Here is a 25,367-nt window from a genome sequence, read left to right as displayed (position 1 = left end):
TCAAGGTAGCTGCAACCAGCTGCCAACACCAGGAGTCTGTGAGTAAAGAAACGAACTTCTCTCTCTGTTCCTGGAACTCCCTCCCTGCCTGCTCCCTCGCTGGATAAAAACTCCCTCCTTCTGCTTTTTGAGAGACTAATTTGAGAGACCTTGCTCCCCAGTCCTCTCACCTCAGCCAAATCAAATAAACCTCTCACTGTCTTCAATTCCACACCTCAATGTTTTGGCCTACCAGTGCATTGGGCACACGAACCTGAATTTTGAGGGGTAATTTGGTCCCATCAGCAGCATCCATCCATCTCTCGAACTTCCTCCACGCTCCACATTAAACAGAACTCCCATCACTCCACTTCCCTCCAGTCCCCGTGACCACCATGCTGTTTCTGTCTCTATGAATTTGACTGCCCTAGATACCTCAGAGAGGTGGGATCAGCACACTTGTCTCCATTTCATTTTATGTAATTTGTCAAATTTTTCTTATTCTATTTCATTTACCTTTTGTTGTTTCTGATGTGCTTTCATCTCTGTTGAATGTTTTATTTTCCATTTCTTTTCTGAGTTTCAATTACTTGTCATCTCCTATAGTTTTATCTCTGCTAGAGGCCTGGTGCATGAAATTCATGCACAGGTGTTGGGGGGGTCCCTCAGTCCAACCTGCACCCTCTCCAATCTGGGAGCCCTCAGGGGATGTCCTACTGACAGCTTAGGCCCAAGTGGGCCTTAGCCGAAATCTGGCCTCCATCTGCAGGAGATAACGGGATTGATTAGGGGAAGGTGCCACTCCTAATCACCCTGCTGCTGCTGCCACTGCCGGCTGCTGCAGCCACCAAGGCATTTTCATCAACATGGATTCCAGTCCCTTCAACACAAAAAAAATGATAACTTTCTTTAGGCATTTTCAAGATGTGTCTTTCATAGGATATGATCTTTCTTTCTTTTTTTCTTTTTCACCTGAGGATATTTTTAAAGAGCATGGAAAAGAGAGGGAAAGACAGACAGAAACATAAATGTGAGAGGGACACTTTGATTGGTTGCCTCTTGCATGAACCCTGACCTGGGCCTGGCCAGGGAGGAGCCTGCAACCTAGGTACATGCCCTTGACCAGAATTAAACCCGGACCCTGAGGTTAGAAGGCTGAGGCTCTATCCACTGAGCCAAACTGGCTAGGGCAGGATATGACATTTCTTAGCCCTCCAGCAGCAGATCTGCATTTTTTCCTCCAGGAGTGAGGTTGAAAAACCCTAGATCACCTTATTGGATTCTTATTTCCCAAGTTACCAAGAACACTGCGAGTGGCATACCGGGAGCTTAGCCAATGAACAGTCAGAAAGGTGTTTCCTCTGCAGCTCACGCACAGAGAGGCAGGATGGCCAGCAGGCACGCTGCAGCTGGCAGACCCTGCTGTCTGTCTGTGCGCCATGGCACCTGGTAGTCAGGCCCTGCTGTCTGGCTGTGGGCCTCAGCGCCTGACAGCCAGCCCTGCTCTCAGCACCTGCCTCACCCCGCCCGCCGGGCCGCCAGCCTTGCTGTGACAGGAGCCTGTGGGCTGCGGGGGCAGGACCCAGAGGTGCTCCGTGCACTTCCTAGCGACCAGTTGTCCATCTGATCATCCATTTGGTCGTGACGGCCCTAGGCTATTATTAGTAGAGATTCTTTCATCTCTTACATCATCTGGGGGGCTTTCTCCCTGGTCCTCAAAAGTTATGTTTCAGTCTCTCAAGAGATTGTGAGAATCACACATCTGGATTGTTCTTCTTTTGTGTAAGATTTTTACCTCCTCTTCCTGTGTGCATGTGTGAGTGATCTATGCAGGGGCCCTATGTTTGTTCCTTCTGGTGCTGAACTGTGGACACAACATCTGCGTCAGGCAGGCATCTGCTGGCGAAGGGTGTGGGAAGGGTTAGGACAGGTGGCCAAGGCCGTCTGAGGCTGCGATGCAGGTTTGCTGTCCTAACTCTGTTATTCCCTGCCATGGACATACATGTAAACAGCCATAAACATGTGAAAATGTGACCTTCTCATTAGCCACCAGGGAAATGCAAGTTAAAATCACAACGAGACAGCATTAGACACTTACACACCCACCAGAATGGTTAGGTTTTAAAGTGACATTATCAAGCCTTAGAGAAGCGGTGAAGCTACTAGACTGCCATATTACTGGTGAGGAACATGAATTGTTGGGGAATTATCTGATGACCGGTGAAGTTTTGCTCTCACCACAGATCCTGTGGCAGCGCGTGGGCGGAGCTGGAGGACGCCGGCGACGTTCGGGCAGCAGGTGCACCAGTGGCTGACGGGGGTCACCCACGCACACAGCTACAGCTGGGACTGCTTCGCATGTGTCTCACGTCCAGTAAAAATGCAACATTCAAAAGGTGTTCGTGAGGTTTAGACTTTGGATTTCCTCAGTTGTGATCAGGGAGAGCTTTCTTAAAAGCAAGGGTGAAGCAAACACTTATTCTCTCAGCCACAAGGGCTCTGGCTAGGACATAAGCCAGGATGTCTATCTCCTTCTGGCCCCAAGGTGCTCTCCTCGGAAGGGGAATGGTTTGCCATTACGTCTGTTCCTCTGCCAGGAACACACCCACTGCCTCAGACCTTCACCCCACAGGGGGCTACCTGAGGGCCTGGCCACAGAACCGCTCTGGTAAAAGTCTCTTTCGGTAACATGTGGCAAACATTCAAGTTTTGGTCCCTAACGCCTGGGAAAGCATTGGCTCGTGGGACTGTGGAGGTGCGCCTCACAGGCGTGCTCTTAGCGTCAAGCCTTACGGGCCACCTGGGCTTGTCAGGACTGCCTCTGGGCTGCTCCTTCCTCTGAATTAGCTTTATCAGCTCTTGCCTTCCGCAGCTCCATAATTATGTCACCCACCGAGGGAGAGAGCCCCGGGGAAAGCCAAGTCCCAGGAGGCTGAACGCAGGCTCCAGCTGCCTGCACATTCCTGAGCCGATTGCTGTGCTGGGAAGGCTTGATTCTCCGACTACACGTGGGTCATATGATAACCCTACGGTTGTGAAGGGGAGGGGTGATGGAGTGGATCACCCACCATACAGAAGCTCCTTAAGAACATAAAAAAAGGGGGGAGTAGGAAAAGGCCTGGGGCACACTAATATGACCACAGTCCGCATTTCCTGAAAGAAGCTGCTTGTGAGCATTTAGCCCCTCGTCCTGCACCCCGCCGAGGTGCTGTCCTTGGCCCACAGCTACTTAGATCAGTGAGTCCTTCAGATTCAAAAAGTCAGGAGAATGTGTCACCTTGGAAATTTGGTAAATAAAAATTCCAGGCCTCTCTTTGGTCACATAAATATATCACATTGTTCGATTAAAGCATTTGGATGTGTTTTTAAAATATGCCCAACAAAATGCCATCAATTGATTTCTACTGTAAAGAAAATGTTCAAGAGTTGGTGAGGAGTCAAACTCTTGGTGATTGTGTCATCAGAATAAAAATAGATCCTTTTAAAGAAATGCCCACATCTTTTCCTTAGCAGAGAAGTAGCTCTTTGCTACTCAGAGATTAACTTGCCTTAGATGATACTGAATTCTGTTCTATTTTCACATTGAAATTCTGTTCATTATTTGAATTTTTTTTTTTAATTGTGGCATGCGATGGCTCAGCAGTTGAGTGTCACCTATAAACCAGCAGGTCACAGTTGGATTCCCGGTCAGGGCACATGCCCGGGTTACAGGCTCGATCCCCGATCGTGCAGGAGGCAGCCGTCAATGATTCCCTCTCATCGTTGATGTTTCTGTCTCTCTCCCTCTCCCTTCCTCTCTGAAATCAATAAAGATTTTTTTTTAATTGTGGCATGATTCATATCTCAAGTTACCTAATCCCTTGCATAATGTTTATTAGCTGGGGTTAAGGTCCTGGGATCAGATTAGAGATAATTCGGACAACTCTGCGGTGAACTTTGAGCTGATTTGACGTGGTCTCTGCAGGTCCAGATGGCCAGCTGTGCCCAGGCCGCCCTGCAGTCCGAGTGGAGCTGGTTACGGCCTCAGTGTGTGCTGGAGGCCACAGCTCTTCCCGGCGATGTGAGAAGATTGCTCACCACAGTCTCCCATGTAACCATGGCATCCCCATCTGACTGTCCTTTTTTTTTTTTTTTTTTTTTTCCTTTTTCTTTTCCAAAAGAACAGAGTAAAAGTAGAGGTAAAGAGTTTGATGTCCATGCCACCTTCCTTCCTTCATCAAGAATCCCTTTAAGCCTCTAACTTCACAGGCTGCTGAGAAAACCACAACAGTGGAGAGTGCCAACACGCCGAGGCCAGAGTATTTGATCGTTTACTGTCCATTCTTTCAATAATTTATTGAGTACCTACTGCTGGCCAGGCTCTGTGATAAACACTGATATTACAGCGAACACGAAAAAGGCCCTGACTTGTAAGAATTTCAATGGGGATGACAGACAGAAACAAACAAACTAATACATGGAAAGGGACCGAGTAGCAGGTACAGGTGGAGTTTAAAGCCACCGCTTTAGCCATGGTGATCGTGAAGGCTTCTTTAAGCAGAGATTGAACTGAGAAAGGTAGCGGGCCCTCAGGCAAAAAAAAAAAAAAGCAGCCGAGTGCAAAAGCCCTGAGCTCAGGGGATGCAGCAAGGAGCCACTCCAGCCGAGAGAATAACACAAAACGCGCTGGAGGGGAGCTGGGCCATGACATCCAGGCTCACAGCATGCGGTGTGCTTTGGGGTTTCCTTCTCTCTAAGTGAGACAGGAAGCCATTGGAAAGCTGTGAGCAGGGAACATGGATAAGGTACCTTCCGGAGGATTACTGAGAGCAAGCTGGTCCAGCTAGGGCCCCGCCATGAAGATAATCACTTTGGTTCTCTGGGGCAGAGGGGGGTTAAGAGCAATGCATGGCCCCGGAAGACAGGGGTATGGGCCAGCAGCTGCCCGCTGCCCGCCCCGTGCCATTGGGAGATGCAGTCACCGCCACCTCCACTGCTTGGATGTGCCGGCACTGCCAGTCCTGAGCCACCCCGCCTCCCTCTCTAAGGAGGGCCACACTGACTCCAGGAGCACCAGGAGCTCCCCACTTCCCGCCCATTTCCCGCTCGTGCCCCCTTCGCTGGCAGCCGTGGGGCGCGAGAGCCCGGGCAGCGATTAACCCGCTCGGCTGGGCCCTGCGGGCGCACAGGAGGGCGGATGCGGAGCTGAGAGGCAGCAGGGCCCGGAGTGCAGAGTGGAAAGGGAAACGGGGTGCCAGTGCGGGTGCAGGGGCGGCCCGGCGCGGTGGATGCTGCGGACGTGGGCCCGGGCGGGGGCGGCTGGTTCCCTCCATGTGTTCGCGGACAGGCCCGGAGCGGAGGGCCACGGCTGGCTCGGGAGCCGGTGCCGGGGTAAAGGGGAAGGCGGGCCGGGGGGGGCTGGCCAGTGAGTTGAGGTGCCTGTTGTAGGTTTAGACAGACGGTGCGGGGCAGGTGGTGCCCCGGGTTCGGAGGAGGGTGCGGCTCCAGGGCCCGCAGCCTTCTCTACCGCATCGCAGTGGCGGCGGCGGCGGCGGCACGAGGCCGTGTCTCCCGAGGCCGCGGCCTGGGCCCGGGGCCGGCGAGGGCCGAGGCTGCCCCGGGGATTAGGGCGACCTCTCCCTCCGCCCGCCGCGGCCGTCCGCACGCAGCCCGGCACCGGCTGGGAGGGCGGGATCGGCCCGCGGGCGGTGCACCCACTCTCCGCGGACGGCAGCGCCAGCGCCCCCGCCCCGTTTACCCTCGGCCCTCCCCTCCCCCAGCACCGGGGCGGCTTGGGGATGCCCCGCCCCCGTGGGGCCGGGAGGCCGCACCCCGGCCCGCACCGCCCGCGGTCAGCTCCCGGCGTGGGCGGTGGGCGGTGGGCGGGGCCTCCGGCGGGGTCACGGGCCCCGCCCGACCAATAGGCGCGCGGCTCGGTGGGCCCGCCCCCGCGGCCGGCAGTGGGGCGGGGCGGGCGCGGAGGCCGGTCGGGCGGTGAGTGAGGTGCGGCCCGGGGTCCGCGGCGGAGGCAGCGAGCGGGGCGGCCCCTGGTCCGCGCAGCGCCCGACCTCCCTCTCCTCAGAGCAGGCGGCCATGGAGCGCCTGGTGCAGCGGGTGCGGGACGCTTTCCGCAGCGGCCGCTCGCGCCCCCTGAGCTTCCGGCGGCAGCAGCTCGAGGCGCTGCGCAGGCTGGTGCAGGAGCGCGAGCGCGACATCCTGGCGGCCATCGCCGCCGACCTGAGCAAGGTGCGCCGCCGGGAGGCTGCGGGGACGGGGAGGCTGCGGGGACGGGGACGGGGAGGCTGCGGGGACGGGGACGGGGATGGGGACGGAGCAGAGGTGCCCCCACCGGCCGCCCCGCGCCCGGAGCCAGCCCCGCGGAGTTGCTTGCAGACCAAAGTGCGTGGTTTTCTGGCTTCTGTCAGGGAACTAACTGCCTTTTATAGTTCCGCCTGTTTTTCTGTTGCATTTATGGTCCTTCTCCCGTAGGATTTTTTATTTTTTATCTTGGGTTTCGGTAATTTGTCGGCGTCATTTAGTGCAGATGTTTTCTCAGAGCCTGCTTCTTGTCTGTTAACTTTGTTTCCTGGTTCTTGTGAAGAAGGGTCTATGGGTCGCCCTGACTTCCTTTGGTCAGTGCTCCCTAAAGGGCGCCGGGACCCCTGGGACCCGTTAGGACGCGGCCTGAGGCCCAGAGGTCTGAGGGGTGAGAGGCTGAGTTTCTGATCAGTCCCCAGGTGATGCCATGGGCCTGTTTTGGAACCAAGCTTTGAGTAGCTAGTGGCCAGGGCATAAATACATTCCCCTGTGTTTTCTAATAATATTGTCATTTTGGTTTACTTTTTAAAAAAACATATTTTATTGATTTTTTACAGAGAGGAAGAGAGAGAAGAATAGAGAGTTAGGAACATCGATGAGAGAGAATCATTGATCAGCTGCCTCTTGCACACCCTCCACTGGGGATGTGCCCGAAACCAAGGTACATGCCCTTGACCGGAATCCAACCTGGGACTTTTCAGTCCACAGGCCGATGCTCTATCCACTGAGCCAAACCGGTTTTGCCTACTTTTTTTTTTTTTTTTTTTAAATCGTGGATACTATTACATATATCTCCACCCCCTCATCCCCTTTATGTTTTTACTTTTTATGTTTATGCCACAGGGAACAAGATTTTGCTCTGGCTTTGGGAATCTCCCTCTCCCTCGCTTCTCCCAAAAGACTATCTTGAAGGGTAGTACCCTGTTTCCCCGAAAATAAGACAGTGTCTTATATTAATTTTTTCTCCCAAAGTTGTGCTAGGTCTTATTTTCAGGGGATGTCTTATCTTTCCACGCTCTAGGTCTTATTTCGGAGGATGTCTTATTTTCGGGGAAACACGGTAGTATCTTAGTATTAGTAACAACAGGAACTATAGAATTCCCTTTAGTGTGCTTTAGGTGGAGAGGGGCTGTGGTTTCAAATAAACAAGATAGAATAATTAAGATTTTTAAAAGTCTGAATCATTTATCCTACAAGCATGAAATGTTTGTGTGAATCTATCTATTCTCCTATACAATAAAACCCTAATATGCAAATCGACTGAAGGGCAGAAAGACTGGCCTCTATGACATGCACTGACCACCAGGGGGCAGACGCTCAATGCAGGAGCTGCCCCTTGGTGGTCAGTGGCCTGGCTCACAGCGGGAGTAACAAGCTGAGCAGTAAGGAGCATTGAGCAGGCGGTGGTTAGGAGCGAGGGGTCCCAGGCCACGCTGAGGGACCCTCCCCACCATGGGCATCTAGTATGTATTTGTGTGTGTGTGTGTATGAAAGCCAAGCAACTGGAATGATAGAACAACCAATAGCTAATACACGCACCACACAGCCAACCGGCCTGATCAGGGCCCTGATTGCTCCTTCCCCTCCCCCAAACCTCCCGCAGTCCCTCTCCTGGCCCACCCAGCATCTGACTGACCCCCCTACCCCAATCGGGGGCAGGGCTGTATGGCTAACATCTTGCATCCCCTCTCCCTGGCCAGCCTGGCCCAGCCCTGATAGGGACAGGCTGGCTGGATCTCACCTGAGCATGAATTCGGGCATTGGGCCTCGTGTGTGTGTGTGTGTGTGTGTGTGTGTGTGTATGATTACTAAAGAAATACAGTAACTTCCTTGTCCTTGAGTGTTTTAAATTTGGTTGGGAGACAAAACATATACAGATAAAATGAGAATAGTTATAAAGGGCTGTATTGGGGTGAAACATTAAGATGCAGGTCAAAAGCATAGTTGCTATGGTTTATAAAGTGTGATCGAGGCGAGCCATTACTAATCAGAGAGGTGATGCTGACGGGAGTGTTTAAGCCTGGCTTTAAACGCCTTGAATGAGCCGAGGTTTTAGAGGGATTGAGTTTAATAGAGAGGGAGTTAGCAAGTCTGACAGCTCAGAGGAACAAAAGGAAGCTGAATGGCAAGCCTGCTGGTCTGATAAGGCGTTTTCACTGCGGTACCTGGCCTGGAGCTTTAGACACTCGGGTGGATGTGTGGTACTTATGCAAGGTTTCCTGTGACTCTCCTCCCAGAGTGAGCTGAATGCCTACAGCCATGAAGTCATTACCATTCTTGGGGAAGTTGACCTCGTGCTGGAGCAGCTTTCTGAGTGGGTTACTGCTAAGCCAGCCAAGAAGAACCTGCTCACCATGATGGACGAGGTCTACGTCCAGCCAGAGCCCCTGGGGGTCGTCCTGATTATAGGGGCGTGGAACTACCCCTTCGTTCTCATCATGCAGCCGCTGATCGGAGCCATTGCTGCAGGTCTGGTGTCCGCGTATGTCTCTGTACCTTCTCAGAGGGCCCTGTTCGCATTGGGGATAAGTTAAGGATGGTGGCTGAGTGCATTTGCTTTGATGGCGTGCCTGGTTTACACAGCAGTGCGTGGAGAGCGTAAGGATATGAAGGCGTGAGCAGACAGGCTCGGGAATTGGAGTCAGGCATCCATATTCTCAAGTGGCTTCAGGTGCCAGCTGTGGCCGTGGGTGAACCGACTGATTCTGTCCAACCATTTCTCCACCCAGATAAGGGCTGTGGGAGCAAGGCTGGCCTGGGTTTATGCCAAGAGATTAAGGTCTCATTTCTGCAGGGCCCAGAATGGCAGCTTTATGTTGACAAGGCCTGTTTGCCCAATGATTCCAGAGCAGAGAGGAAAGTCCAGGCGTGGGAGTGGGAGAAAGGTGATGGAAATAGAGAGGAGTGGGGGTGGTTAGTTATCTGACGGTGATGAGAACTAAGAAGTTAGCATCTGGAAAAGAGAAACTGAGGTAAGCTCTTAGAACAGAACTAAGAGCAACAGAAATAACTGGCATACTTAGCCTGTACTCCCTGCATGCACACCATTTTGGTAGCTATTAAACATCCAATCAGGTATTAGATGATACTGTTCTGCTTTTTGCTTTGTTTAGGAAATGCTGTGATTATCAAGCCTTCTGAACTAAGTGAAAATACAGCCAAGATCTTGGCTAAGCTGCTCCCCCAGTATTTGGACCAGGTAAGAATGCCTTCACCATCTGCAGAACACCTGTTGGTTGTGGGAAGCGCCCATTTGACCTCTCTTCCAGCGCCTGTCATTGGTGGCGGGGGTCAGTTTGCAGTGTCCTAAGCCTCCAGCAGCTGGCTGGACAGAAGAGGTTAGCTCCGAAAGAGCTTGTACGGCTCAACTGCTGTGCTCGCCATACATGGAGCCAGTGGCTGCATGGCCCCTGCTATCACAGCCCTCTTCTGCCCTTCGGCATTGGGTTAACTTTGTTTTTAGGTTAATCCTAACATGATTTTGGTGCATTCTTTTGGTGAATTACTTAATGAGAGACTAGCTCGGTGCTGGGTTCTGGTCATCTCTTGTCTTCATGGAATATGACTGTATAAGGACACTTCGCTTTAAATGGGCCTGTTTGTGGCATGAAGCTGCAGGGAGAAAATGGCCGCCCAAACCAGTTGTCCCTCAGGTTAAAGTGCTGGCCTGTAGGGGTGTCGGCGTTGAGTAAAGAAGACGCGCTCCAACCACAGGGCTCCGTCTCTTCCTCCTGCCGCCACCACGGAGCTGGGACGTTTTAGTCCAGCCTGGAATTGCTGCAGGAAGGAGTCCTCACTTCACTGTCATTGGAAGGCAGCTTTAAAATATCGCACTTGTAGTTGTACGCGTTAACTTACAGTAATCTAACCCCGGCCCCTGGAATAATACTGTCCTTTGTTGTCTAAACCACAGAACAGGTTGTTCTGATGGCTGTGGCTGTCTGGCTCAGAAGGATGATGAAAACAGAGAGGTGTCGTGGTTTGAGTAGGATTAGAAACCAGGCGTAAATTCTTCACTATCTGAGCGTCCCGATGGGCCTAGTGATGCACATCCTGCCTCCCCGAGCTGTGGGGGCATCAGTCACACACGCTCTGCAGATTGAGCTATACAAAGGTTAAAACTTGAAACAGTGGGGCTGTTAAACTCAGAAGTGAATGAGGACTAATTAGCCCTAATTAGTGGAAACAGAAGGCCCACAAACCAACTTTTACTTCATGCCAGCACCTCAGAATGTTCTAGCACGTCTCCCTGTTTTCCTCGTTGTCTGTCCTCTGTTGCTGCTCTTTGTGTTGTTTTTCAAAAGGTTCCTTCCGGTAATGCTCAGCCCAAAGCCGTAGGAGCTCCCAGTAACAGACCAGGTACCTGCCCAAGTCACTAGCTAGTAAGTCACAGAGCGAAGAGCTAGTCAGGTCTGACTTCAAATCCATGTTCCTGCCAGCAGGCAGGTACTCGGCTCCTGCCGTGGGCTAAGCCCTGCGCTGTGTTGAGAGAGAGAATGTCCAGGTTCAGACGTGAGGTGGGGGCCTGTCTGCGGTTACTCATAGCAGCCATTTCTTTCTCCCCTAAATTCTCAGCTTGCACAGTCCCCTGGTCCAGTGCACCCATGTGCTCTCTTCTCTTTTGTGTTTCATTGCTGAGCTCATGTAGAAAACCCTGCACTCTCTACTCTCCAGTCGTCCCTGTGGGATGATGGCTCTCAGATGCCACTGGCCTCTGTCCACCCTTGTCCTCCATTTGCTCCCTCTTCTATCCTCACAGGGCTGGTCTCCATCTTTTCTCGGTTTTACTCAATATTACATGTCCATGTTGAAGAAACTGCTCTTTAGACAATTGATTAATTTGGCAGTGCAAATGTTTATCTTTTTTTTTTTTTTTTTTTTTTTAAGATTTTAAAAAACTTGAATTTGGAGAGAGAGAGAAACGTCGATCGGCTGCTGCCTTCATGCCCCCCAGCCCTGTGGGGCGGGGGGAGGGGGGGTGGTTCGAGGCCTGACTGGGAATTGAACTGGCAACTTTGAGGTGGGTAGGACAATGCACAACCGGCTGAGCCACACCGGCCATGGCTGTCTTTCCTTCTTTGAGGACCTGTACACTGTGGTTAATGGCGGCGTTGAGGAAACCACCGAGCTCCTGAAGCAGCGGTTTGACCACATCCTCTACACCGGGAGCACTGCGGTGGGGAAGATTGTCATGGCGGCTGCGGCCAAGTATCTGACCCCGGTGACCCTGGAGCTGGGCGGGAAGAGTCCGTGCTACATCGACAGAGACTGTGACCTGGACGTCGCCTGCAGGTGAGGCGGGCCCTGGCCCTGGGGCTTTCCCAGCACAGTGGGGACTTCAGGTTGATGTATCCTTTTTGCACTGGAGCCCTACGCCTCTGGCCCCCGAGAGACAGGAAGCTTTGGCGGCTGAAGTCCTCACGGGGAACTGAATTCCTGCACAGACTGTCTCCTCTGCTCTGCCAGCAGCCATGAGCAGGAGGCCCTCACTCCCGGGTCATGGGAGAGGGTCTTCTGTGCTTGAGATTACAGATCGACAAGAAATTTTACTTTTCTGCTGGTAGGTGATCCAAAGTATTGTGTATGCCTAATAAGATCTTTACATTCCCAACAGAAAGGGTATTCCGTCCATTTCTTAACTGAGCGCCTTTGTTGATAAAACCAGTATTACTTATCTTTTAACTAAGATTAGCATCTTGCTCTGGGAACCAGAAGACGAAAGGTGTCAGGTTCTCTCTGCTAAATCAGGTTTCGCTAGCAGGAAGGACCCAAACCAGAGGGCTGTGTGCTGGGGGGGGGTTGGGGGGGGGTGGCTTCTCTCTACTTCAGAGACACGGAGCACGGAGGCGGTATAGAGCGGGAGCTGGGGTCCAGGTTGTCTTCGTAAGTAGAAGTCTGCCTGCCAGAATATGGGACTCTCAGCTGGTGAGAGTCCCAGACTTTGACCCATCCATGGGCACAGCTCTCCAGGGGGAGCGGCTGCTGTTCTGCTTGCCCGAGCATCCTGCCAGCAGGACTAAAGCTGCAGCCAGGAGGCGGAGCCTGTGTGGAACTCCTGCCATCCCTCATGTCCCTTTGGGGGAAGAGGAGGAGGCAGAGGGTGTTCCTGTAGCGGGCAGAGCTCTCTGCGGGCAAAGGGCTGTTTCCCGTGAGTTGGCATGAGAATTTGCCCGCTCCTTAGAGTCCTTCACATCAGCTGGAAAATGCACTCCAAGTTCCAGCCAGCTGATTTAGAGACGAGTTCTTAAAATATTTTTATAAAGATTGCTAAGTGCCATGGCTGATGGGCTCAGTGGCTAGAGCATCAGCCTACACATGGAAGGGTCACAGGTTTGATTCCCAGTCAAGGGCAGGTACTGGGTTGCAGGTTCGATCCCTGGCTCTGGTTGGGGTGCATGCATGGAGACAACCAATCGATGTGTCCCTCACATCGATGTTTCTCTTTCTTTTTCTCTCCCTCTCCTCTTCTCTCCTCTCTTCTCCTCTCTTCTCCCACTCTCCTTCTTTTCCTTATTCTCTAAAAATTAATGGGAAAATATCCTCTGGTGAGGATTAACAACAACAAAAGATTACCAAGTAAGTGTTTGAACACGTTAGCTGAAAACATTCAAACAACACAAAAGTGTGTGACAGAAGAAGAGTAGATTAATCCTGTGGCTCTCTGGTTCTTCCCCTGCAGACGCATAGCCTGGGGCAAGTACATGAACTGCGGCCAAACCTGCATTGCTCCCGACTACATTCTCTGCGAACCATCTCTCCAGAGTCAAATCGTGCAGAAGATTAAGGAAACTGTGAAGGTTAGTGGTGAACATGTCTGATGCCATTGGTTTCATGAAGATGAGTCAGATCAGCTGTTTGCAGGCAGCATCCTTACACCCTTGCTTCCCCTGGAAATCCCCATAGTCTGTGTGACTGCATTAACCCCCTGGCTAATTAATTATAAATGCTTCGCACCCTTTCCGTGGAGTTCTGCTGGGACTAAGGTCAGGCTGGTGGGAAGTACACTTGTCTAGTTGACTTGCTGATGGATAAACGGGTTAGTTGTGGTACATGCTTTAGAACAGCAATTTCAGCCTTTTTCATCTCATGGCGCACAAACTACTGAAATTCTGCAGCACACCAAAAAATTGTTTCCTAATTTGACCAAAAAAAAAAAAAAAAATAGGTACAGTTTTGATCCCTTCATACTGGACTGGACGGCTGTTGTGTTCTATGTTGTCATTTTTAATCGGAAAAGCTAAAGGGAAAGAGGCCAGTGCTCCTGACTAAATAGTCAGTATTGCACGTTTTAAAGAGGCTTGCTGCACACCGGGTAATGTCTGTGTGTGGTTTGAGAGAATGTTGCCCGTCCTTTGAGTGTAATCAGGTGGCATAGTGGTCCTGCCAATTAAGGTTGTCGGTGCTTGTGTGTAGAGTGTTTGGAGGAGTGAGTTAATCAACCACTCATTCTTGACGTGGGTATTGGTCTTCCCGGTGTGCAAAGTAAAGGTCTCTAGGGAGGAAATCAGGAAGGCTGTAAGGGAGTGTCCGCGTGCCCTGAAGAAACACGCGGTTTGGATTGAAGAAAGGAAGGGATGAACCGGTGTGACGAGTTCCCCGGTGGGAGGAATTGCTGGAACGATCATTGTTCACTTGACAGGCACTAACTGAGCACTGAACAGAAGGATCCAGAACACCGGAGAGCAAGCGCCATTTGTGACCAGAGCACAGAAACCACACCAGGAATTTAGGGAGGGGCACAGCTCCAGGTCTGACCAAGGGTCTTAGACAGAGTGATGGGAGGGAAGATGGAGCCAGACCAGGAGAAAATGAAAGGAGAATTGGCCAGACTAGGGGGGTGTGAGGTGGCAGAGAGGGGATTAAAAACCCCTGTGTGGCGAGGACTGAGAATCGGAGGAGTCGAGCTTTGTGGAGAACGGTGACGGACCTGGCTCCAAAGGAGTACGGCCCTGTGGCCTTTGAGGCATTTATTCTCTGAGCACAGAGGTTCTCAACCGAGGTCACCAGAGAGCCATGTAAGAACAGTTCCCGGGCCTCACCCTCCACTGTGGTTCCGCTGGCCCGGGGTCTCCAGGTGCCACCAGCATGGCAAATCGTAGTTGGTGGCACAGGGTGGGAGGGTGGGGGGGGCGCCAGGAACATGCATGTCCACAAGCTGCTGGGATGATGCTTGTTTGCTTGGGGGTGGGGCGGGGGGTTTGTCTGGTTTGAGAGGATGTTTCTTAAACCCGAGGCAGGGAAACAGGGCGTAGGAGAGACGACGTGGCAGGAGCACCCGGGCCGGGCTGCTCTGACTCTCTGGGGAGTCAGGGAAAAGGGGCCTTGGAGGTTCAGGGGTCAGCCCGGGACAGGCTGCCGCTGCCCTGGTTGCAAGTCTCCTGGGTCCCTTAGAGTTTAGGCGGGGCCCCCCTGAGAGGGAAGGCAGGCGTGGCTGCTCCTGCTTGGCGGTTCTTACCCAGACCTGAGCTGTGCGGAGGCGGCGGGCAGTGTGCATTTTGATTGGAGAGGAAGGTGAGAGCTTTCATAAGGCTTTGAAGTGATGCAACAACTCAGTAATTTCCTGTCTGTTTTACATAATAATATTGACTTTCGGCCTTTGAGGGTTTAATTGCCCAGGCTGTATTTGGATCTTCTGAGTGGCTGCCCTGTTGTCTGTGACGGGTGGAAATGCCCGTCTAGAGAAGATGGAAAAGCATGGAAAAGCGCAGAGCTCAGCGACCTGCGTGAAAAGGGCGAGGTGGCAAACACTCCAGGCTTTGCAGTCCCGGGGTCTCTGCTGCAGCCACCCAGCTCCGTGCAGGGAGCAGCCACAGCCACAGGGAAGCAGGGTCCTCAGATGGAACCAGGCCTTTTACCTGCTCTCGCTGCCCCTGCTTAAACTGCTGTCCTTGACAAGCCAAGCAGCCTGGCTGTACCACCATTGCAGGTCTCCGTGACCTCCAGGGGGTGACCTGCAAGCCGTTGTAAGTTGGAAATATAAGTGGAAATGGATCTGGCACCTAACCTGCTGGACATTCTCGCTCAGGGCCGCGGAGCTCACAGTGCTCGGCCACTCACATTGGCTGCCCACACCTCACCGGCCCGGAGAAGAGCAGAGTCCGAAATACACTTTCCACTCAAGTTGTACCACTTTGTACCGTCACAAAGTCAAAAAAACCTGAAGCTGACCCCTCAAAGTTGGGAACAGTCAGTGCTATGAAAGCACTTGGCGGGGTGGAATGTGATGCTTTTTGAGCATGAGTAGATTTTGTACTTGTGAAGAAATTGAAATATGGGTCTTTTGTGACAGTGAAACACTATTGTTTTAAATAGGAATTTTATGGAGAAAATATAAAGGAATCTCCTGATTACGAAAGGATCATCAATCTTCGTCACTTTAAGAGGCTCCTGAGTTTGCTTGAAGGACAGAAGATCGCCTTTGGTGGGGAGTCTGACGAGGCCACCCGCTACATCGGTAAGGGGAGCCCTTCCTTGTGGGAGAGGCACTGGCAGTGTTTACTGACACCAAACAAACAGCTCTTTAGTGCAAAATAAACCTAAATGCGCTTCGGGTAAACTGTAAAGATGATCGCGCGCGCACACACATGCGTTGAATTAAACCACTTGTGTGGCACTAGCTTTTCTGTGTTTACAAATAGTTTTCTTCCTACCCACCCTGAGACACACAACTCTGGAATTACTTCCAGGTTACGCCTAGGCTCAAAGAAATAGACCAGCCACTGTTCCACAACTCGCCACTGGCAACGATTTCGCAGAAATTATTGTTTGATCTGTCATGCTTGACATTATTTGTTTACTTTCGGTGGCTTTTAAAATTCTTAAAATGAGTTTTGAATTTTAAGCACTTTTCCCAAAGTAACATATAACAGGAGAATGACACATTTAGTTGGCAAAAGGCTGCCCCAACCAGCTTTACTTGCTTTATCAGATAGGATGATGAACATTACAAAACCCACTTAAAACTTACGGGGCTCAAACCATAGGAACACTGTGTTCTCAGGTGAGTGGCAGCCTGTGAGCCCAGGGGCCGGCCGTACCTCAGGAAGCCCAGCTGTTGGTCTTTCTGCCCCATCCTCAGCGGCCGGGAAGGGCATTCATGATGAGCTCATACTGTCAGGAGCTTTCCTCTGACCTGGAGTCAGGGTCACCTTATCTGAGCTCATGGCTGTGCCAGGAGGGTGGACACCAAAACCGAGTCCGTTCTCCCCCCCGGGGAGGCGTGGAAGGGGGTGTATGAGTGCCGGCAGGACTGTCCACGTGCTGCCAGGGCCGGTCGGAGGCAGGGAGTGAAGGAGGAACAGTCGCTGCTACCGGGCGCTTCCTTCAGTTGACCGCCCAGCGTGTGACAGGTCCTGGGGCGTGCTGCCCGGGATGGCAGGCGCGGGGTGAGGCTGGTTCCTTCCGCGTCCACAGTGCCTCCCTGCGCCCCTGCCCGCAGTGGACGGAGCCCTGACTGAGGGGGAGGGAGTCTTGGCCACTTAAGTATGTTTTCTTAGTGTGTGACGGAGTGGAATGCCGCTCAGAACTCTGGAATTACTTCCCGGTTACGCCTGGCAAAATGGCTCAAAGAAATAGCCTAGTCCTGCGGACTCTGCAGGCAAGCACTGGTTAAAGATGCTGATGTGACCCAGAGTGCTGTCTGTGCTCCCAGAGAGGTGCACACCTCCGGTCAGGCGTGTGCTGTGCCGGGTGACACATGTGTAAGCTGCATCCAGGCACAGCTCCTCCTCTTGGTTTGCATGATGACCCCGAGCCCCGTGCTCGCAGACACTCAGTTAGCACTGGCTTCTCCATACTCGGGCTTTTCCACGCGGTCCCTGGAGGAGGGAAGGGGGGATGGAGAGGTGGCCCAGTGAAAGGTCAGTGGGATTTGCATCTGTCTCCTGTAGCTTTTTCATCCGCTTGCTTTGTTTTCAGCCCCAACAGTACTTACTGACGTTGACCCTGAAACCAAGGTGATGCAAGAGGAAATTTTTGGACCAATTCTCCCAATAGTGCCTGTGAAGAATGCAGAGGAAGCCATAGAATTCATAAACGACCGCGAGAAGCCGTTGGCTCTCTACGTGTTCTCTCGAAACAACAAGGTAAACGTCACAGAGCAGCACACCCTCTCGGCCACCACTGGCAGCGTGTCCCTCTGGCAGCAGAGCCGGTGGCTTACTGTGTGACACCGGGACCCCCCGCCTCTTCTCGGGAGGCTGGGCTGTGAGCGGGCGTACCCCTGGGGGATAGGTCTCCAGGGGTGATGTCCGGCACCTCCCTGTAATTGGGAGCCTTGTGGACCAGCATTAGAAGCTTTTCTTTTCTGACATTAGTCCACTGGCATTTCGGTGAGAGCCCCCTCCCCTTACCACGCAGCGTGCCGCCCCCGGGCTGTGGGGCAAGGGGCGCTGCGGGGAGGGGGTGCGGTGCCTGCAGTTCTCTGTGCTGAGCTGGAGAGATCTTAGGACAGCCATTTCTTCAGAAACTGGATACTAAGTCTTACATATTTGTTGCATTCCATAAAAGCTAAATGGCACCTAGAAGTCATATTCTGTACCTGAAAGCAGAGGTAGAGTATTGACAGTTTTATACTGAGCTCTCCCTCCCTCCATGTGGGGAGTCCAGCTCTAAGAGGGTGATCGGGACTGCCTCCTGGGAGGGGCCTGGGAGTTCAGTAGGGATGGCGTTGGCTGTCTGCCCTGTGCGGGCACCTCTCCTCGGTCAGGCTCCTGGTTAGAAGAGCAGGGGCTCCCCACGTTCTGCTGGAGTGAAGCATGGCGCCCCCACGCCCGCGGGCTGCCTGAAGCGCTGACCAGCCTCGCTCTGTCCCTCAGCTCGTCCGGCGGATGATTGACAGCACGTCCAGCGGGGGCGTCACGGCCAACGATGTGATCATGCACTTCACGCTCAGCTCGCTGCCCTTCGGGGGCGTGGGTGAGTGTCCCCACCGCCACTCCCCGCTCCCCCTCTCCGCAGGGGGTCCTCTCGGTGCCTCCCGCTGCCCTGCACGCCCTGTGCTGGGGTTCATCTCTGTCCTGCCACCCCCACCTTTCACCCTGAGCAGCACCTGCCACAGGCTCTGATCACTTCGTTCCCTGCGATGATTGTTCTCCTCCCAGATTTAGGGGGTTTTGGGCGCCAGCACTCAGGTCCCCCATCGTGGTTGGGGGGTAGTGAGTGGCAGGGGAGACTGCCAGGAGTGCAGGATTCCTCCCTTCCCACTAGGTCTCCCCCACCGTCTAGGCTGCTCGCCCTGAGCTGTCCATCCCTTCGGGCTGGGACCCACATGCCTCTCTCACACCTGGGAGGACTGACTCAACTCTTTATTTTTCTTTTGGGATCCGGGTGGTGGCTTCCCTGTTACCTCTCAGAGATATACGAACTGACACGTGTGCAAACACTCTCCCAGCAAAAAGCACACAACAAAGCCCCACAGCGCCTGCTTCTCTGCCTCTGCCGTGGCAGCACCGGGCCCTCGTTGCCCGGTCACACCCCCCTGGTTAAGGTGAGCCTGTCCCAAGAAGCCTGCTGCCTCCCATGATGCCAGGCCCGCAGGACCTGACACACTGCCGTGAGGGGCGGGCAGGGCTGCAGGATCCAGGCTGGCTGGTGGTGGTTTGGGCGAGGACGGTGGGGGAGACCTAGTGGGAAGGGAGGAACCTGATTTGCTGATGGGCTGGATGTGATTGGGTGTGGAGAGAGTGATGAAGGAGGGAAGGATGGTTAGTCATGTGGTCTCGCTGCCCACATCCTTCAAGGATTCGAGTAGACTCCGCTGTGTCTGGTTGCTCAGTGCCCACGGGATCCCGGCTCCCACTGGCAGGGGCAGCCCAAGACGAGGCTCAGGGCCGTTGAATGCTGATCCAGGGATGGGCTCAGGCCTGTCTGAGTGGGTACACTTGGCACCACGACCCTCTTCTTTACAGAAAACAAACTTTCCCCCAAATTCGAGAGGCATTCAGACTTAGCAAGAAAACCTGGGGAGATGGAAGAGCCCCAAGAACACTCTGATTACCCATAGCCCACTGTTTAAAGACGACCTCTTCCAAGTTCTTTTCAAAATGCCGGTCTTTGGACCCATATTGCAGATTTCCCTGCAGCTCAGCTGCCATCCACGTGCCTGGCCATGAACTGCCTCCCGCCCCAGGTGCCGGACGTGTGTCTTCCCAGCACACACAGTAGATCCAGAAGTGAACGCTGGCCAGAGCGTGGCTTTTGAGAGGCAGGCTTCCCTTGCCTGTCCCCGACAGCGGTGTCGCCGGTCATCCTGCTCTCGGGTGCTTTCTGGGAGCTGGAGGAGCCAGTGGGTGCGGGGGCTGTGGCATGGAGCCGCCTGGCGGTCTGGGCTCCAGACCTTGTGTTTCCCCGTGGGCAGTCCTGCCCCTGCCGGCTCCCTTCCCCTGGGACGTGGGGGTGGTGAGGGAGTGAGGGGCGCAGTCCCTGGCCTCGGAGAGCCTGCGGGGAACATCCTGTTACAGGGAGACGCCAGGGGCGGCACCGGGAAGAGTGAGAAGAGCCGGGCCGGCCGAGGTGGAGCGGGTTCAAGGCAGCAGCCTGCAGCGCTGCCCTGGTGTCTGTTCCTGTGTTTCAGGTTCCAGTGGGATGGGAGCTTACCACGGAAAATACTCTTTCGACACTTTTTCTCATCAACGTCCCTGCTTATTGAAAAGTTTAAAGGGAGAAAGTGCTAACAAGCTCAGATATCCCCCCAACAGCCAGTCCAAGGTGGATTGGGCAAAATTCTTCCTTCTGAAAAAGTTCAGCAAAGGCAAACTCGGTCTCCTGCTCCTCGCCATCCTGGGCGTGGTGGCCGCCGTGCTGTTCAAGGTAAGTCCTCCGCTCGTGTGGCGTCGGGTCCTGCCTGGGGGCCGCGGTCGGGGCTCGGTCCTGCATTAACTCTGGCTCCGATGCAGGCGGTGGGCAGGCACGGCCGCTGGCCGGCCTCCTGTTTCGCAGAAAGGTGGGGGCACAGGCACGCCCTCGCGGCGTGGCCTCTCGCTGCCGTGGCCTCTCGCTGCCGCTGTGCTGAGATCCGTGGCCACAGAACCCGTGTCCGAGGCACAGTCGCTGACCTCTGGTCTCGGACTTCAGCCACGAGAACCGCCGGCCGGCTCTGAGCTTCCTAACCCTCTGCCTTCGCTCCTGGTGCCTCCGTTTTGGTTTCTTTCTTGAAGTGCCCTAGAGGGAGGAGGAGGCCTGGTGGCCATGGTGTGGTGAGCGGCGTGGGTGAGGGAGGGCTGAGTGCCTGCCCTCCGGGGCTGCCTCCATAGAACGGCTCTGGTGACGGGCGGCAGAGTGACGGGCTGACTAAGGCAGCGTGTCCTTGAGGTGCGGGCGGTGGAAGGGGAGGCAGTGGTTCCGGGGGTGTCCCTCGCCCCCCGAGGCTGCACTGAAGGGGCACCACCTGTGCAGAGCAGGCTGGGGAGAGGCGGGAGCATGCAGTGGGACAGCACGTGTGCCTCTGTGTCCTGCCCCACCTGACCTCGCTGGCTCCTCTCGCAGCTGCATGGCTTTGGTGGGGTCGCAGACCGGCTGCATTGAGTCCTTTGGGTTTTCTCAGAAACACCGGGCTGTGCTGAGGAGGGAGGCCCTGCTGGGCTTCCTGGCCGCCCCGGGAGCCGTGTGAGCGACGTGTCAGAACCAGCTGTCTGTGCAGTGAGGTAGGGACTCCTCCTTCTCTACGCAGCGGGCTGGGGCTGTGGAAGAGACAGTGGGCATTTGCCGTCGATTCTGACGTGGGCAAGGCCCTTCCTTAGGCCTCAGCACCTCCTCCTGCAGCCCGAGGGGAGCTCCAGGCTCCTGGTCCCTCCCAGCTCCACCCTCCGGTCTCAACACCGTGGTGGTGTGAGGGCGCTGGTCAGGCTGGTTGAATCAGGGTGAGACTCTAAAGATTTGGTTTTCTTTTCCTTTTAGCTGCTTCTCTGCTATTCTCTCTGAGCTTTTATCCATTTTTTTAAAAAATCACCTTTTATTGTAAATAAATGACGGAGCCCATATTGGTCGTTTACTTGAGGAATCTTTATTATAATTATGTGTGGATGTAATTGTATTCATTTTGCTAGAATTAGGATGGACTTAAAAGACTTTTAAAGAATCCTCTCCCAAGGATATGTTTTTACATGATTTTAAAGGGAGAGAGAGAGAGAGAAACATCAATGTGAGAGAGAAACATCATTTGGTTGCCTCACACTTGCACCAACGGCCATCGAACCCACAACATTTGGAGTCAGCATGATGCACCAGCCACCTGCGCCATGCGGCCGGGTGGTCAGAAACACTGGTCAGTGCGTGTGTGTGCTGCCTCCACACAGCCTTTCAGCCTCGGGGCGGCACACGCACACGGGACACAGCCCCGGGGAGGCGCGGTGCCGGCTGCAGGGAGCGTGCGAGGGCATGGAGAGGCCGGGGCTGCAGAAGGCTGACGTGATACGTGTCACCGGCCTTTGGAAATCCAACGTGACAGTGAACTCTAAGGTGTGGGCAGTGCTTCAGCCGCAGCAGTATGGGTTGGAGTTAGTAGGACTTGGAATTTCGTAGTGTTTTTAATTAAATTTTAAAGGGCAAGAGAAGCATCGACTTGTTTTTCCACCTCCTGTGTGTTCATTGGTTGCTTGCTTGTATGTGCCCTGGCCGGGGAGCACGCCCTCGGCCTCATCAGGCTGGCGCCCTGATGGCCAAGCTCCCGCCCCGGTGAAGTCAGCGGCGTTGTAGCTGCTGAGCGGTTTTCATATTTCACGCTCTCCGTGTGAGGACAGTGAACAAGCACTTCCACGCCCGTCTCTGCCAGTGGGGTCCCACCAGCGCAGGACAGGATGCCGCCACACTGCCGTGGTTACAGGTGTGGGGAGAGCAGGATCTCACCCCAGCTCACCCCGCACTGAGGCCCCTGAGGGGCACGCGTTCGGAGTTCGCATACGCAGCGCACGCTCCAGGCTGGTTGGTGACGGGTCTCTCTCCTCTCTCCAGGTGCTAGACTACTGAACAGTGGTCCCGCTCCACCTCCTCGCCGCCCAGGAACTACTCCTCTGTGCAGTAGTTAATGAAGCCATAGCTTTAGCATCCTGCCAAAAACGGAAGAGAACATGCACACTAATCAACCCTGATGTCATTGCCAAGCGCCATGAATGCAGCTTGCATTTCAGCCAAATCCCAGCATTCCCCACTGAGGACCCTCAGAGCCTCCCCGGACTGTGCCGCCCGGACTGGGGCCAGGGAAGGAGTGCCTGAGCTGCCCCTGCTCCCTGGGAGCCCAAAGGCGTCTCGGAACCACTCAGGGACTGCCTCCCCCGGGTCATGGGACACGGGACACCCCGCCCCGTCCCTGCTGTCGCCTCCACCAGGGAGATGAGGATAGATTTTCCCAGGCTTTAGAGAAAATCTGGGGAGAAGAGTCCCTGTCCCTCATTCGCCCTTGGGGCTTGCGGACCTGACCTCCACCAGGTGGCCCACTGGCAGACGTGCCGCCTGCCCAGGTGCTCCTCCGTTCTCGTCCACCGCCGTCCCGCTGTGTTTGCTTTGTGGCACCTCCGGTCCCTGCCCAAGGGGCTCATTGGGGCGGCAGCCCTGGGGCACCTTGTCAGTCCTGGAAGACTCCGGTGTCACCGTCACTCGCACAGTGTAGGCGTTGTGCCAGGATCTACATCTTACAAAACCTAACTGGCATTTTGAATGGAGTAGAAATGCTGTACTTAAAACAATTCTTATCCTCTGTCAGGGCCCTCAAATTGCGAGTTAGTGGTCTTCCAAAGACAGATCTTTAAGTTTTTTTTATTTCTGTAGCACAAATGCAAGTAAATTTCACTTTTTTACACTTCAGAGAGGCCCCATTTCCGTCCGTCTTGGGCAGGAGGCCGTGGCTGCTCAGGACCTCGGGGTGGGAAGGTCATTTGGGAAAATCTGCAGGAAGACTCCACGCCAGGCCGAGGGGATGGAGGACCGAGCAGCTCTCCTGAGGGGCAGGGCCTGCGGGGCTCAGCCGGGGACCCGCCAAACTGGAGCCCAGAGGAGGGCGGCTCCCCACAGGGCCTGCTGGGCACCAGCTGCCAGAGCCGCACCTTCCCCCTTGGAGACAGACTCCGCCCACTGGGTGAGAGAAGTGGTTTACTGGTGGAATGTGTAATCAGCTTTGCTGAATGAGTTTGCTCCTGAGGACCGTCTGAAGTATGTCTTTATCACAGAATGAGGCGTCAAGAATTGATCACTACCCTAGTTTAGGAAAAGGTTGCTTAACTGTAACAATAGAATAATCAATCATAACTTCAGTATGGCATTTTCATTTAGTAAATTGTAATTATAATTTCTAGTTAAACTAAATTATTGGCTTGTCTGCTTCAAAATAAACCATTATATTTGATGAAAGTGGTGATTTCCATAACATTCTTGGCGTGGGACCTCAGACACGATCTTTGGGAGAGAATTCTTTGATCCAACTATAAATACACTTTTTGTCTTTACCAAAGGTGTGTCTCAACTTCTTTAAGACATGCGTCCTCGTTTTAAATTCTAGCTAAGGAGATTTTCCCAGGCTCTGCTGTCTGCCCTTTGTGAGTTTGGTTTTTGTTCTTTAAAATACCTATGTAGTAAATAGTTTTTTCCACCTACATCCTCTGGGCTGTTGTAATTTGTAATAAGAAATAGTTATGGTCTTTGTCCCTGTTCCTGCCACAGAATTCCTAAGTGGTGAATGTGACTAAGGTGTCTTGTTAATGTTAATGATGAGGATTTTAGGACAGGACCTGAGGAGGAGGTCTGGGAGACGGTTGCCAAGGAAACCAGCTGTGTGATTAGAGGGTGGAACTTCCCCCCTAAACCTCAGAGGGGGAGGGTGCTGGAGGGAGCATTGAGTCGCGGTGCCAATGGTTCGATCAGAGCCTCTGATGAAGCCTTCATAAAGCCCCAAGGCAGGAGTGGGGAGCAGGCAGGGAGCACAGGGAGACAGTGCAGGGGAGCCCTTGGGCCTGAGGAGGGGCCACTAGAATCTCCCATCCGTGTGGTTGGTCAGCAGCTTAGGCGACACCTGGATTGTGTGCAGAGCCTGAAGTTGCCAGTGAGGGGGGGAGACGGGGACAGCATATATGGGACCCAGGCCCTAACCTGTGGGAGCTATTGCTGTGTCTGGTGGGTATGCAGAACTAAGTTGTGGGACATCAGCTGGTGCCAGAAATGCCCAGTGGCCTGGGCAAGGAAACAGAACTGGTGGCACTCTTACCCTCCCATCCCCATTTGCTGATCTAAAGAATGTTTTGTGAGCACATTCGTAGGACACTAATCCCAAGCTCTCACACATAAAAGGGGCACCACCGGCCTGCCCCAGGGGCTGCTGGGAGACCCCAGTGCATTCAGGTGCCCACGGCGGAAGGGCCTTCAGGTGCCCGGGTGTTCCCAGCGCTCGTTCGACCACGGACCCTTCCCTCCTCGCTGGGAGTCACGGACACGGTGGAGAACCAGTGGCACTGCCTCGCCACGCTGTCCCTGTGCGTGCCGTGGTGCTTGAGGCTCGGCACAAGAGGCACCTGTGGCAGACGAGGGTGTGGCCTGCCTGCCGGCTGGAGGCTGCTGTCCACTCGCTTCGAACAGGAGCTGAGTTCATAGCACGCTGGCCTTCAAGTCAGGGAGCTGGACTCCATCCTGTCTCTGTCGCCCTTGCCCGCTGCGTCCGGTTGGTTGTGGGCGGTGAGAGCCGCTGGTGCTGAGGCTGCCCTCTGCGACGGCGGTGGGTGCGGCTAAGAAGCCGGGCCCACAGGTGTCCGCCCGGCTCCGCACCGGCCACACTGCGCCTCCTGTCACCTGCGGCGGGGAGGCTGCTGCAGGCCTCTGACGGGAATGCCGGTGGAGGCGGGGTGCGGGCGGGCGATGGGCAGCCGCGCTGGCCGCCCGGGGGGTGGGGGGACCGCGGGCCGGCAGCGGGGGGTCAGGCCCACGGCCCCTTGTCCAGCGCTGGGCGGAGGCCGCGGACAGAGGGGCAGAAGCCGCTGGGAAAGGCTTCCTTTTAATGTGGTGGTTGTTCTGACTGGAACGTCCCGTTGGAAGCGTCTGCAGTCCCGGAGCCTCGCCTCCAGTCGGGCGAGGAGGGAGCCGTTGGCCACAGCGGAATCGCATTCGGACCCTGG

The 25,367-nt window shown here is 54.3% G+C and overlaps 1 protein-coding gene across 2 annotated transcripts; it reads left to right on the top strand.

The window, feature by feature from the left end:
* Positions 1-5,925: 5,925 nt before the first annotated feature.
* On the top strand, positions 5,926-23,616 carry ALDH3A2 (aldehyde dehydrogenase 3 family member A2). Of its 2 annotated transcripts, XM_084861438.1 has the most exons (11): positions 5,926-6,204; positions 8,514-8,745; positions 9,390-9,475; positions 11,360-11,568; positions 12,956-13,073; positions 15,589-15,730; positions 17,194-17,360; positions 18,093-18,192; positions 19,850-20,085; positions 20,819-20,918; positions 22,225-23,616. In XM_084861438.1, the coding sequence occupies exons 1-10, from the start codon at positions 6,052-6,054 to the stop codon at positions 20,882-20,884; spliced, it is 1,509 nt and encodes a 502-aa protein (XP_084717564.1). In that variant the 5' UTR covers positions 5,926-6,051; the 3' UTR covers positions 20,885-20,918; positions 22,225-23,616. The 2 variants fall into 2 exon arrangements, with proteins under 2 accessions (XP_084717564.1, XP_084717565.1); XM_084861439.1 differs by lacking the exon at positions 20,819-20,918.
* The last annotated feature ends 1,751 nt before the right edge of the window (positions 23,617-25,367 follow it).

This window comes from Pipistrellus hanaki (genome assembly GCF_964339955.1).
Source record: "Pipistrellus hanaki genome assembly, chromosome: 16".
Taxonomy (NCBI): Eukaryota; Metazoa; Chordata; class Mammalia; order Chiroptera; family Vespertilionidae; genus Pipistrellus; species Pipistrellus hanaki.
The sequence above is the reverse complement of the archived record's forward strand: the minus strand, read 5'-3'. Positions and strand labels throughout refer to the sequence as shown.